Here is a 15,392-nt window from a genome sequence, read left to right on the forward strand (position 1 = left end):
AAAAAAATATTGCACACGTAAAAGCACAGATACACGTGCGCTCGTATACACATATATACAAACACACGTGCGCCTACCATTATACGCATATAAACACGCCCTTACACACACAGTTACACACAAAGACAAATACAGTATCCCGCCTCCCTACAGCCGTAAACTGCAGAGCTGTCGGACCAAATGCTGCGAGCGAGCACTCATGGAGGAAAGCCACCACGGCACACGAAGCGTGCGGCTAGAACCACGCCAGGACGCCTTAGTCTCCCCCGGGCTGATGTTCACACACTCGTTGGAGGCTGAGTCGACCTCGGGGAGACCAAGTACCGGTTCAGGTGATCGTCCCTAATTGTTGGCCACAAGCGGGAATCGAACTTGGGTCGTCAGCTTCGTTGCCAAGTGCGCTAACCACTGCCCCTCCGCTCCCCACAAAGACACCGTACCCATCAGACTAACGAATCGAACGCGCATATTAATACGCAGCTATATACATAGCCGTTGTTATAAAATGACGTGTTACATATAAACAACCCAAATTAAATAGCCTGCAGATTATACTCATACAAAGGCACAAACACATAATACCCTATGCATAAAAAAAACAAATCTCACTGCCCTACGACATCCGCAGCTTATAGACGAACATGCAAATGCATACATAGCGTAGACAAACACATACATGCGTAACAGAGTAAAGGACAAATATCCCCCGTATAGCATAGCCTCAACAGACTGTAGGGGCAAGTGCTGTAAGCGAGCACCTATGAAGGCGAAAACGGTACAAGAGGGGGTGGGTGGCCAGCACCACGCCCGACCGCCTTTGTCTCTCTCGCGGCGACGTTTGCACACAGTATCCAGGTACTCGTTTGAGGCTGAGTAGGCCTAGGAGAGGCCCAGGACCGCTTCAGATAATCATTACCGGTGTTGGCCGTGAGCGGGAATCGAACTCGGGTCGCCGGGTTCGTAGCGCAGTGCGGCAACCGCTGCACCACCGTTACCCCCCCCCCCCCCAATAACACCGTTGCACCACCGCTCCCCCCCCCAATAACACCGCACACAATGGGGGTCTCACCTGCTAACCCCCCCCCCCCCCCCCCCCCAGTAATTAACACGCAAACAAAAACGTGTACACTCCGCCTATCAAGCTGGGAAGTTGGCGGCGGTGGTGGTGGTGGTTACGGTGACGGGATTCGCAGTGAAGGTGAGAGGCGCAGATTTATTGTTGACTGCCCAAGTTGCTGGCTGGCTGGCTGGGGTTTTGGGACAAACCAACATGATTAATCCGGGACGAGCGGTCGGGGCTATGCGTCTGTCCTCCGCAGTAATCGTCTGCTGATGGGATTAATTTTAATGGATGTTATCTTTGGCTAAGGGGCGCTTTAAGTGGACGGGAGTTTACGCTAGGGAAACAATGCTGGCCGCGGCCTGGCTTGGGTATACAACGCGCGCGTCCACGACTCCTCTTGGCCGCCGAGTGTCCGTCGTGTTTGCTGCGCGTGTGTGTGTGTGATGAGTGAGTGTGTGTGTGATGAGTGTGTATGTGTGATGAGTGTGTGTGTGATGAGTGTGTGATGAGTGTGTGTGTGTGATGTGTGTGTGATGAGTGTGTGTGTGATGAGTGTGTGTGTGTGATGAGTGTGTGTGATGAGTGTGTGTGTGTGATGTGTGTGTGATGAGTGTGTGTGTGTGATGAGTGTGTGTGTGTGATGTGTGTGTGATGTGTGATGAGTGTGTGTGTGATGAGTGTGTGTGTGTGATGAGTGTGTGTGTGTGATGTGTGTGTGTGATGAGTGTGTGTGATGTGTGTGTGATGTGTGTGTGTGATGAGTGTGTGTGTGTGATGAGTGTGTGTGTGTGTGATGTGTGAGTGTGTGTGATGTGTGAGTGTGTGTGATGTGTGTGTGATGTGTGTGTGATGAGTGTGTGTGTGTGATGAGTGTGTGTGTGATGAGTGTGTGTGATGAGTGTGTGTGTGTGTGATGTGTGTGTGTGATGTGTGTGTGATGAGTGTGTGTGTGTGATGAGTGTGTGTGTGTGTGTGATGAGTGTGTGTGATGAGTGTGTGTGTGTGATGTGTGTGTGATGTGTGTGTGTGTGTGTGATGAGTGTGGGTGGGGTGTTGTGTGATGAGTGTGTGATGAGTGTGTGTGTGTGATGAGTGTGTGTGTGTGATGAGTGTGTGATGAGTGTGTGTGTGTGATGAGTGTGTGTGATGAGTGTGTGTGGTGATGAGGTGTGTGTGATGAGTGTGTGTGTGTGATGAGTGTGTGTGTGATGAGTGTGTGTGTGTGATGAGTGTGTGTGTGTGATGGGTGTGTGTGTGATGAGTGTGTGTGTGTGATGAGTGTGTGTGTGTGATGGGTGTGTGTGTGATGAGTGTGTGTGTGTGATGGGTGTGTGTGTGATGAGTGTGTGTGTGATGAGTGTGTGTGTGTGATGGGTGTGTGTGTGATGAGTGTGTGTGTGATGGGTGTGTGTGTGATGAGTGTGTGTGATGAGTGTGTGTGATGGGTGTGTGTGTGATGAGTGTGTGTGATGAGTGTGTGTGATGAGTGTGTGATGAGTGTGTGTGATGAGTGTGGTGATGAGTGATGTGTGATGAGTGTGTGTGTGATGAGTGTGTGAGTGTGTGTGATGAGGGTGTGTGATGAGTGTGTGTGTGTGATGAGTGTGTGTGATGAGTGGTGTGTGATGAGTGTGTGTGTGATGAGGTGTGTGTGATGAGTGTGTGAGTGTGTGTGATGAGGGTGTGTGTGATGAGTGTGTGTGTGATGAGTGTATGTGTGATGAGTGTGTGTGTGTGATGAGTGTGTGTGATGAGTGTGTGTGTGATGAGTGTATGGTGATGAGTGTGGTGTGTGTGATGAGTGTGTGTGTGATGTGTGTGTGTGATGAGTGTATGTGTGATGAGTGTGTGTGTGATGAGTGTGTGTGTGATGAGTGTGTGGGTGATGGGTGTTGTTGTGATGAGTGAGTGTGATGAGTGTGTGTGATGAGTGTGTGATGAGTGTGTGTGATGAGTGTGTGATGAGTGTGTGTGTGTGATGAGTGGTGTGTGATGAGTGTGTGTGAGTGTGTGTGATGAGGGTGTGTGTGATGAGTGTGTGTGTGAGTGTATGTGTGATGAGTGTGTGTGTGTGATGAGTGTGTGTGTGATGAGTGTGTGTGTGTGATGGGTGTGTGTGTGTGATGAGTGAGTGTGATGAGTGTGTGTGATGAGTGTGTGATGAGTGTGTGTGATGAGTGTGTGATGAGTGTATGTGTGATGAGTGTGTGTGTGATGAGTGTGTGAGTGTGTGATGAGGGTGTGTGTGATGAGTGTGTGTGTGTGATGAGTGTGTGTGTGATGAGTGTGTGTGTGTGATGTGTGTGTGATGAGTGTGTGTGATGTGTGTGTGATGAGTGTGTGTGATGAGTGTGTGTGTGATGAGTGTGTGTGTGATGAGTGTGTGTGTGACAAGGCCGTAATTATAATATATATTGGGGACACATCCCCCCAATATTCAAATATGCTCAAAATGTCCCCCCCCCCCAATACATTGCTATAAAAGAGATTTCTGTGTATATGATTTTAGTTATGGTTGTACTTTATTAATCCCTAATCTCTGCCATTACATACAATGAAAGAAGAAAAGGTAAACAAGGAAAAACAGAGCAATGTAATACAATACACTATTAGACATTATTGTATAAATTAAAATAAAAGTCCATCCTATGTGTTAGTGAACTTTTTTTATTTTAGGCAGGAAACGGCAGGAAATTCGTTTTCAAATTTTGATTTATTTTTTCTGGGGGGGGGGGACCCCCACTGGAAGATCTGGTTCCCCCCAATGTTGACTCCATGGCTACGGCCTTGGTGTGTGATGAGTGTGTGTGTGTGATGACTGTGTGTGTGATGAGTGTGTGTGTTCTATGAGTGTGTGTGTGAGATGAGTATGTGTAATGAGTGTGTGTTTGTGTGTGACGAGTGTGTATTTGATGAGTGGTGAAATGTTAACTCCCTCGTCCGATATAGAAGAGGTCGTGAGTTCAATCCCGACCCTGACGCCTGTATATATATTTGGAGTTTGAATCATTTCCCGCTGGTCGCGTGGATTTTTCTCCGGATCCTCCGGGTTTAACCCTCCACATTTATAATTAATCAACATACGTTTAGAGCGTTCGGCTGCTATAAATGTACACATGAAGATAAGCCACTCCCCCGTTGAGCTATCATTTGTGGCCAGGTCGCTTCTGAAAAATGTGCTGTATTTCTCAGTGGGCCTTTCCTATTAAAATATAATTTTAAAAAGTAGTAAAACGAAAGTACATAGATAATGCAAGATCATCCACACCCACACAGAGAGAGCTCCGCGCGCGTTTTCGAGTAGAGTGCGCCCTCTATGGGCAATGATCGAAACTCCGTTCTGTGTCTCCAGACTACAAAAGTAAAATATAAATTGCGGTCACCGGGCCTCTTGGCTCTCCAGACCGGTGTGATCATGCGACCTTCTCGATCTCATCAGCGGAGTCAGGCTTGTTAAACTAACGCTGCTAAATTAGTAAAGTATTGTACTCGGGCAAATCATATCGAGTCTGTGTAACCTCTCTAGGTATGATTGGCTATAGTAACCGATACGTGTGTGGCCTTTGGGGTGGAGCGGTGGCAGAGTGGTTATCTCGCTGCGTCATGAACCCCGCTCGCTGCCACGGCTAACATTGAGCAATATTATTTGTGGTCAGGTGGTTTCTGAAAAAGCAGCTAATAGCTCAGTGGGCTTTACCTGGTAAAAATATAAACAAATATATATGCAAATGATTTGTGATTTACTTACATTTGCTATACTTTGCACTCATATCGCGTTTTAGTTTTTTTTGTTGATGTAACTTTCTGACCCGCCCGTACTGGGCATCTGTGCGAAAGAGCTTTATAGCTCATCGGATTCCTCCAGTATAAATACAAATTCTGATTCTGAACATACTGGCGAGTGAGATCAGAACCGGTGCCGCCTTCCCACCCATTCTCCCTCTTCTCCACCAGCAGGCACTGACCACCCTCGTGAAGTATGGTGAGAAAAAATATAAAAAACATCCCACGACCGTCATGAGCTTCATCTATCGCTAGATTGGACCACGTCTTTTGTTCGCGTTGTTTCGGATTCATCGTCACACTTTTGCAGAGGCAAAAGGGAAGGCCGAACCCCCCCCCCCCGCCCGCTCCGTGAGTGAATCCAATCAACCGCGAATATTCGGTGGAGGCGCGAATTCGACAACGTTGCACCTCGGACTCTCCCTCGTTGGAACGAGCCTAGAGTCCTCCGGTGAGAATCGCCGACGCGTCACCCTGCAACGTCGCAGCAACGCCGCTCGATTTAAATGAACGTTTTAGACGCCCGTCTACAGCAACTGCATTACTCATGTCTGTGGCTGACCGCTCGGCGTTTCAGATAGATAGACACGTGCCGTCGGTAACTGTGATCTCGATCGAAGTCCCGTAGCTTGCAAATGTTAATTTAACGCGTGGGCTTTCGTCATCTTGCTCTATTTAAGACCAGAACTGTGAAGACGTCTTCACAATTCTGGCAAATCGCCTGATGAAGCTGGTCGCAATCACCAGAGTATTAAATGTTGTGAGCTTACTCGCGTTTTGTTCACGTGACAAACCTTACTAGTTGGCTGTGTCGGGTGGTAGCGGGTTAACGACACATTTATATTTACGCGATCTAACCCAAAACAACCCTTTATTTTTTTATCATGTTCTGATCATGTTTTGATCATGTTAACTAAACGATGCTTCACTTCCAACATTGACAGGTCATTAACAAAGCACGACTGTGGAAGATTACAAGATCCGTCGTTTCAGGCGAATGACCCTTGTCATCAGTGAATCCATATTTCAACTGGCACGTCGTTCTGTATGACACACTTGGGACCCCAACGGATAGCAGCGGCTGGCTTCTCTCGCTCTGTGTTGGCTTCAGCGTCACACTCCACGGAAGGCCGATCACACGGTTCAACGATTACGGAGGTCAATATATTTTAAGTGCTTTGCAGGAGACAACAGATCGATTTAGAACTAGGCGTGAAACCGATGCACGTTTTTGCGGTGTCCCGATGTGCGCGTTATCGATGGGTTTAAGTTACTGCACGAGTCTCGAATCGGCTATAGGGGTGGACCTATTAGATGTATCGCCTCCCTAGAACATCGTTGTAATTTACAACAGACACTCGTTCATGATCGCCGATACGTCTTGCGTGGAAAATTCGCATCCCCTTTGACGATCAATTGTCGTAGGTCGTGGCGAGGAAGGAGGCGGGGGGGGAGTTATTTGATCATACTTCACCACGTGGGTCACTGCAGGGTGATGTTGGATAGGCGGACCGGTTTCAGCTATCCCGACTCCTCCACTGATGTTCTTGGTTCTTTCGGTAAAGTCACGTAGAAGGGAAACAATAAAATAAAAAATATATAATAAAATAAAATAATTTTATTTATTATTTCCCTTCTACGTGACTTTACCGAAAGAACCAAGAATATGAATCCCTGCAGTCACGAAAGCTTTAAATCAAAATCCTCCACTGATGTTCGCCGTGCGTCGAAAATCGAACTCAGGTGGGGGCAGTGCGCGGATCACCGCGCCACCGCTCGCTTCGCATTTTGTTGGTTTCTGATTTCGAGTTCGTACCGCTAACCAGTGCGCCACCGCTCCCCCAACACACGTACACATATATTTCTTATTTTTAGCGGAACAAAGTCTGGAGAAGGCGTCCCACAAGTCTCCTCTTCCCCGGCTTAATGTTCACAATCTGCACGGCTCTTTTCACTGCGGCATTGTCCGTCTCGGGCTCCAGATTATTCCGCGGGGTCAATACGGGACCACACGCGGGAATGTTTACTTACGTTTACCCCCCCCCCCAAATACCCCCTCCCCCCCTCCCTCCTCCACGAGACAGCAGCCACCACCTAAGCGGGCACACACGATGCATATGCATGTTGAGCTTCTTTCGCGCCGTACGTGGCCAGACGTGAGAATCGGTGGTGCGATAACCGGGCGATTCGCCTCCTTGCCATACAAAATTTACGGAATTTATTTTTTCAAATATATATATAGAAAACGCATTCCCATCACTAGTCACTCGACCTTCCCGGAGCGGTGCACGAAGTCAGCAGCGTTTGGTTGAATACAATGAGCAGGCACACGCTGTGGCAGGGCTCACTTGAAGCAATGCTCGTGAACTGGCAGATGTTCGTAGGCAAGGGCCCACTCTGTTGGACGTGGGTCCTAGGTTCGACGCAAAGCGACAGTAAATACGCAACACGCAACAGCATCATTAGCGCGCTTGCGGCGAATTTAAAGGGGAAAATAAATTAGCAGAAAGTACCCCTCCTGCTATTGCGTAAAAGACATCGTTGGGATTTTTATTTTTATACGTGGAGAGAAAATACGGGAATAATGAGTTCATTGTTTCGTGTTTAACGACACAGCGATGTGTATGCCATAAAGTACTCAATGTTGCATGTTGTGTTCCCAGGACCATGCAGTTGAGATATGACTCGCCACCGATGTGAGCAGTGGCTGGGAATCGAAATCAGGTGGCGACGATCTCTACATCTGACGTCGGCCACCCCCTTCTTCTCTTCTCTTAAATAACCGGCGCTTGACCTATACGTGATGAAGAATGGTCAAATAACCCACAAGACCCGCACGGCGCGGATAGCCCCGCATCTCATCCAGCAGTGGATTGACTCGGCGTCTGCGCGTGTACATACGAGCACCAGACCTACCAGCACCGGCGTTTGCAATTGTTCAAATCCGTATTTGTTTATTTTACTTTGATAACAATATGTATATTTTGGAATTAAAATATACAAATTATTACAAAGTGTACAATGCACGTATCTTCAAGTCAGGCCATATTAAGAGGGGGTATGATAATAGTATTTCAACTTAATAGAAAAAAATTGTTTTAGAATACACACATAATATAATAGCGTCGCGAAGGGAAAATATGGAATTAAATTTGAACAGTGTAGAGATGTATGCTTGGAATTTTTATTGAAATACTGAAAAGAGCGTAAAACGCATGGTTAGAAAACACACGCTAAAAAAATGAATCATCATGTTATAAATATTTGTTTAAACATCAACACATTCATCAATTGCATTGCCTTAAAGATAAAAATATATATAACGTATCTATCTATGATATTAAGTGGGCTTGGGATTACGGATGATGATCTCAGAGTAATCACGGAGTGGACGGCCGATGTGATCGTCTACTCGAGAAGATGGATCGATGAAATCCATCTCGTGTGACCGTGCTGCGTGGAGGATTGTTGGGGAGGCCTTCATCCAGCAGTAGATTGATCATGGTGATGATGATCATGGCATCATTTCCTACGCACAGTCTCAAACCTCCATATACCATTTAGGTAAGGCATCATTTTGCGGTACATATTTGCAAGCAAATATCTCACATTTCAGTCATTAAAATGTATTCAAACAAATTATAACCTTTCACTGGTAGATAAAGACCTTCCCACGCTGCAGCGGTAATGGGGGTTGTGTATCCATACTTCACCACAGCTGGTGTGTTGCATATTTGTGATTTTGGTCAGGGACTAAGACCGCTTCAGCTATCTACCACTAGCCGGTGATCGAACACGGTCGGTTTTCATATCGCGATGTGATAATCAATTGCGCCAGTAATATATGCATTGGGCAGGGATGCTTCCCACGTGGAACGACTGCGCGCACCTCCGACGAGAGTACGGTTGGCTAGGTACGGCGCGAAAGAAATTCAACATACAGTACACACAAAGACAAGATTCCCTATATAGCCTTAACAGACTGTTGGGGCAAGTGCTGCTAGCGAGCACCTATGAAGGCCGGCACGGCACACGAGGGGTTGGCCAGCTACGACGCCCGGCCGCCTTTGCCTCCCCATTGGCGATGTTTGCACACCGCACCGGGTACTCATTGGAGGCTAAGTCGACCTAGAGGAGGACCACGAACCGACTCCGATAATCTTTACTGGTGTTGGCCGTGAGCGGGAAATCGAACTCGGGTCCCTGGGTTCAAAGCGCAATGCGGTACCGCTCCATACACAAGACACATGTCAATGCGGGAACAGTTGCTGGTTTTTGTTTTCAGTCGCTGTTTGTACTCTGCGTGCTGCCCTGCCTTTTGCGTTCTGCTCCTTGTTCCGTTGTGTTCGTGCCATCTGTCTCGAATGGATCGCGATTCACACGCTGTTTTGTTCTGCCTCTCGCTCTGTCTCGTTAAGTGATAGTGTTCGTTCGTTCTGTTTCTCGTTCGGTCTGTGTCGTTTGCAACGATTATTTTGTCTCGTCTCTGCTGTCACCTTTGTACCGTCTGTCTCGTTTTTGTCTAATTTTCACTGTTTATCTCGTTCGTTCTCGACCTGCGCTGTCTCGTTGTACGTATGTTGATCTGCCAGTCATCTCAGTCAGTCAACCCATGGCACCTGGGTCTGTTCCGTGACCTGTCAGCGAGCCTTCGACACTTCACGTGGCCTCAAAGTGCACCTGGCCTGGCACATGCTCCGCGGTGACGTGACTGTCACATCGTGGCGAATGTGGGTTATTGGTGTGAGATGATTTCGATGCATTGAGATTATTTAGACAATGTTGGTGCTATAAATATTCAAATGGTGGGCCACTTTGTTGAGCTATTATTTGTAGCTGTATAGCTAATCGGATTCCCCCTGTATAAATACATTTTCGGATTCTGAACTTCTTTCGCACAGTACGTAGCCAATAGTACGTAGCCAGAGTCGGAGGAGCGAGAAAAGGACAACAAACATTGGTGTATGGGGCCGTCCATAAATGACGTCACGCGATTTTGGACGATTTTTGACCCCCCCCCCCCCTTCGTCACACGGCGTCACAAAAAGTCAGACCCCCCCTCAAATATGACGTCACAAAGCTCTGGCGCCCCCCAAAAAATAAAACATGCTTCAAATCGCTTTAAACTATTGTCATTGCAGTGCGTATTTAATGTGGCGCTGCACTCTGATGTTGTAGGAGAAAACATTTATTAAAAAGTCTATTTAATTAGGTAGAACGTGTGCCGTGCCACGGCTGACTTCAATAAGCGCCGCTCGCTCACAGCACTTGCCCCAACAATCTGCCGAAGCTACACTGGGGGTGGGGGCATCTTCGTCTTTGCCATGTCCGTGGCGACGTCACCGCGCTGAGCGTGATGACGTCACCGCGCTGTGCGTGATGACGTCACCGCGCTGTGCGTGATGACGCCATCGCGTCGGGACGTCACCGCCGCTGCCTGTTGCTGTTACCGTGGCAACGGCCTCTTCCCCCACTTTGACCGCTCATCTCGCGAGTAGAAACAAAAATTAGTTTTTTGCAAATGGAATTAAATCCGAAGCTTGTTACCGAATGCGTGTGTTTTGTGACTCAAGGAGCGACTGATGAAGGCTCGCACGACGCCGACGGTGAGCGACTCGGGATTATAAAGACGCACCCTCACCACGCCGGAGCGGACAATTAAGGTGTCGAACGCCGTTTCGTCTGGATTATAAGACGTAATTCCCACCACCACCCCCCACTAATGTTGAGAAAATGTTGTAGGTGCTGTTGATGAGATGTGTCACTGGTGCGTCTTATAATCCGGTGCGCGCGCGCGTGCGTGTGACTAGATTTGTGTAAGGGGACGTCCATAAATGACGTCACGCACCTAGGGGGTGGGGGGGGGTCAGACATTTGTGACGAGGGGGGGGGGTGAGAAATATGACGTCACATCAAAATGCGCAACTTTAAATAAATATATAATTATTATAACAACACTAATTGTTATAAGAACACTCCTACAACATCAGAGTGCAGCGCCACATTAAATACGCACTGCAATGACAATAGTTTGAAGCGATTTGAAGCATGTTTTATTTTCAAAATGGAAATATGGTTTTGGGGGGGGGGGGGGCAGAGCTTTGTGACGTCATATTTGAGGGGGGTCTGACTTTTTGTGACGGGGGGGGTCAAAAACCGTCCAAAATCGCGTGACGTCATTTATGGACGGCCCCTAACTTCATTCAAGAACCTTGCAAAGATTAGGAGTGTGTCTTAGTATCCGGAGCGTCTTATAGAGTAATCATCATTTGAACTTGTATTCACTCTCGAGCAGAGAGAGAGAATCAGAATATGTATACTGGAGGAATCGATGAGCTATAAAGCTCTTTTTCAACACGTGTCCAGTAGGAGACTCAGAGGTGCGAGGAGCAATCAACAGACACGGGGCAAAAGCATCAGCCGGGCGGTGGAGCCGGTTCTAACAATTATTGTCAAATCTCCGTGGTCCTCTATACATGAAGACGTTTGCAGCTAATTAATCAGGGGCGGTTTCTTCATTAGGGCGATTGGGCGACGCACCACCAATGTCATTGAACCACAGAGTCACGCTAGCCGTCACTGTGCCTCTGGATATAGTCCAATCAGCATCATGTCACGTTCTGTGGAGTACCGCCTCTTTTTGGGCGATTTCACTCCGGCTGAGAATCGCCCCGAGTGGCCCCATAGACTTACATTCAAAGATGTTTTTTTTCGAACGGCGGGCGCTCCAATGCATTCTCTATGGCTTCCGGGAGGGCTCGCCCTAACGTGCTTACGTCATCATACGTAAGCACGTTTCATCCAACAATTTAATTTGTCGCCACCTAGTGGAATCTTTAATAAAAGAAACTTCAGTGGATTGTATTAATAGTGAGTATAGAAACAAACAAGATGTATTGTAAGAGTCACTTTATTTTTCATTAATATTAAAGAAGTGAAGTTGCCTTTACATGCTTAAGCTGTTAATTTATCCATTGCATGGGTGGACCTTATCCTTATCAATCATCCAGACATTTGCCCCCCTGAGAGATTTTGCAGGAGCCACCACTGTAATTAATGGGTCAAAATATAATTAACATGCTACAGGAAACCGGCCTAAATTTTTGTTCTATAACTATTAACTTTTTTTACCAGGTAAGGCCCACTGAGCAATATAGTTATTTTTCAGAAGCGACCTGGCCACAAATAGCAGCTCAACGAAGTGGCTTATTATGTAGAAATGTATAGCAGCCAAATACTCTAAACGCATGTTTATAAATGGGAGGACCCGGATAAAAATATGATCGACCATAGTCCTCAAATTTCGATTTAAAGCTTTCGTGACTGCAGGAATTCATCTTCTTGGTTCTTTCGGTAAATTCACGTAGAATGGAAATAATAAAAATAATACATAATTAAATAATTCTCACGACGTTTCGGCCACAACGCAAGCAGCCGTCCTCATGTGAAGAACAGGTTTAGACAGACCTGTTCTTCTCCTGAGAATTATTTTATTATGTTTTATTTTTATTCTTTTATTATTTCCATTCTACGTGACTTTACCGAAAGAACCAAGAAGACATAGTCCTAAATTTTGCGTTTTAGACTATTTATGTTTTACAGTAGACAAATAGCTATTATAATTTATTGTAAAAATTACCATGTAGCTGATACAGGATTTGAACTTTAATTCCATGCAAACTATTTGACAGTGAGCCCGCTTAGGAAGTGTTTATATATGCAACTTGTGATTTTTCACATTTTACAGGATTCACCACTCCTTAAATATGGCATCGAACGATCACCGGATCGATCGCGCGTGTGGCCAAAGCGGGGAAGAAGATTGCCTGCAGAGCAAACCACGGCGCAGTGTGCAGACAGAACTCCTTGCAGCCGCGCAGACGCCCAGGTTTTTCCCAGAACTTGAACCTTCTCCGCAGCTCGTTCGTAGCCAAACCAGACTTGCCAGTGTCTCATCCCACGGCCGCGTTAACAAAGTTGCATTTTCAGGTTTTCAAAATAAAATCGTTTTAACCGAGTGTGCACTGCGTACAAAGAGTGAACCCGCTGGATCGTGTGATCTACGCATCCCTAAAGAGAATTCTGTCAGAATTTGTAAGTCACCTGTGGGTGGTGCAGCCATTCCCAGAATAAATAAAGATGGGAATGTAGATAAGACACAGGAGAGAAAACGTGGGAAATGGTCATCAACACCATCTATCCCTGATATTCATGGTAAACGTGATGAAGAAATTGTGCCAAATGTGCTTGTGCCCTCGTGCCAAAAACCTGTTATAGCACCTTTTGCTGGGACTACTACTCAGATTGTTATTAATACCAGAGCCAAGCCAACTGTAAATTCGCCTTCTCAAGCATTTGCTAAATCTACTGTGCCACAACTACAGAGTTCCACAGGAAGGACAGCACCTGGAGCTACCACAAAATCTGCTTTACAGAATCAAAAACATAATTTTGGATACAAAAACAATGATGGTGAAAGTTGCGATAAAATATCTAAGTCATACTCTCTGGACAGAAATAAGCCAAATGATCAACAACAAAAGGAAGATGGTTCGCGTTGGCTTTCGCAAGAAGATGCACAATTAATACATAGGGATAAATGTGCTGCGACCAAAACATATGAATTAATGGCTTCCCAAAAGTCAGCTGCAGAGCTGTTGAAAGAGGCTAAAGAGATCGCTAAACCTGACGCTCCAAAAATGTTTGAGAAACATATGAAGGATGAAGATGGTGGAAAGGGAAATCTACTACCATATCCTGCACCATTCGTGCTACACTCACCAAGCCTGTCTGACAAGGTCACGTTAAATAACAGGAATATGTGTAGGGAAGAATTCTGCATTGACACGCATCAGATGACTAAAGATAATGAAGGAGTGATGCACACCTCTATGCCCAAATTTGATCAGGTCAGTAGATATATTACTATGATATTAAATATTTCATCACCATGTCAAACCAATGTGTACCTTGCGTTAAAATTAAATGCAGTATTGTCAAGTATTTTTTTCCTTCTGCTGCCTCAATCCTGGCACCTGCAGACATTGTAAAAGGTGCCTAGTAAGCGTAAATTATTATTATTATCTTAAACAATTGTAATAATGAATTGTGTACTTCCATTGTCGCGTTATACATTCAACACCATAGAGCTAGAAAAACATGCTGTTTCATTAATCTTTTGATGATGCAAAGTTCATGTCTACTGAAACATTGCTGCACTTTGTCCCATGTGATACATTTGAAATAGGACTCCTTAAGCATACAGAAACGTGCAGAAAACAAGAAAAATCAAGCAGATGGAAGTTCATCAATTTGTGGCAGCCGAAACAAAGCGCCAGTCTTTGTCACATGCTTGCCAGACGCTGCGTCAGAGATGAAAGATTGTGCGGTGACAAAGAAAATGTTCAAGGTCTCTTCGAAATCCCAGACAATCCTTGATTCCAGTCACAGCAATCACAGGAAAACGAACTGTTGATTTGGCTAATGAAAGAGAAGATGCCATGCTTCCCGATCAGGTATTTCATGGATTCCAGCAAACAGGTTAGGCGAGGTCAGGGTGAAATTTTGTGCAAACTGAATCCAAATGTATATCGATTAAGGGAAATAAGTAGATGACCTGACATTTTGTTGTTCAGATGACCGTTCGATGCGTTAGCAAGCAAGAATTGATGGTTGTGAAATGCAGAAAGGCGACTGTTTGCCTTTCCTTAATTAACTATCTCATTACCCAGTCTAAATTCCTCCACCCAAGTATTTGGAGGCGTGCACCCCGGACCTGACAGTCCTTGGTGACAGATGACTTTGTAAAATGTTTGAACAACTTGCAAAGAGTGGTTTCGACACAAAAAGGTAAAAAAAAGCTGAATGCATTCTTATTCCAGGGTAACAGATTGATTTAGAAGTGATCCTGCCATGACAATAAATCTATTGTTTTTGTTACAGCACTACCATACGTCATGATTAATGTTAGTGGTCTTTGGTCATATTCACATCAATACATTTATGTCATAGGGTATATGTCAAAAAGTGTTAAGATGTGTTTTACAACTTAATTTCGAACTTATGGTGGGCTCAGAAACTTGTATGTGATGTACATTAACTTTAAGTGTCATTATGTTTGTCCAGATTTCTCCTGCCAACTTTTTTCAAGTACAAAGAATAAAGCAACATATTGTTAAAAGGAAACTTGGTGGCTCAGACAACAGTAAACAGTTTGCGGATAAGCCTCTGCATAACCTGCCTGCAAAGGCAGCTACTGATAAGTGGGATATTTTCTATTTTCTTTTGTGGATATGTGTGTGTTATTATCATTAGTTGCACGTTGACAGCATGATGTGTAAATGAAAACAACTAAGAAATGTGTTCATGAAATCATAAAAAAACACAATTTTTAGTTGATGTTATGAGTACTCTATGTTAAGACATCCCAATCAAGTGATGTTCATGTATGGCCCATGCCAACTATAGCATAGCATAGTGATGCCCTGGTTCCGGAAATGAAATGGTGCCCCCTGTCCAATGTCACCACTCTTTGTAACCCGGCACT

The 15,392-nt window shown here is 45.5% G+C and overlaps 1 protein-coding gene across 5 annotated transcripts in view; it reads left to right on the plus strand.

The window, feature by feature from the left end:
- The first annotated feature begins 10,269 nt into the window (after window positions 1-10,269).
- TTC6 (tetratricopeptide repeat domain 6) overlaps window positions 10,270-15,392 on the plus strand; it is a 53,786-nt gene continuing 48,663 nt past the window's right edge. Inside the window, exons 1-5 of one of the 5 annotated variants that reach the window (XM_061559478.1) lie at window positions 10,270-10,452; window positions 12,594-12,734; window positions 13,231-13,755; window positions 14,094-14,361; window positions 14,972-15,108. In XM_061559478.1, the coding sequence (XP_061415462.1) occupies window positions 14,347-14,361; window positions 14,972-15,108 (152 nt within the window). In that variant the 5' untranslated portion in view covers window positions 10,270-10,452; window positions 12,594-12,734; window positions 13,231-13,755; window positions 14,094-14,346. Of the gene's footprint in view, window positions 10,543-12,593; window positions 13,756-14,093; window positions 14,362-14,971; window positions 15,109-15,392 lie in introns of all 5 variants that reach the window. The other 4 variants (XM_061559477.1, XM_061559475.1, XM_061559476.1 and 1 more) reach the window with 4 other exon arrangements.

Source organism: Lethenteron reissneri, chromosome 25, assembly GCF_015708825.2.
Source record: "Lethenteron reissneri isolate LAM-NWPU_2019-01 chromosome 25, ASM1570882v1, whole genome shotgun sequence".
In the NCBI taxonomy this organism is placed as follows: Eukaryota; Metazoa; Chordata; class Hyperoartia; order Petromyzontiformes; family Petromyzontidae; genus Lethenteron; species Lethenteron reissneri.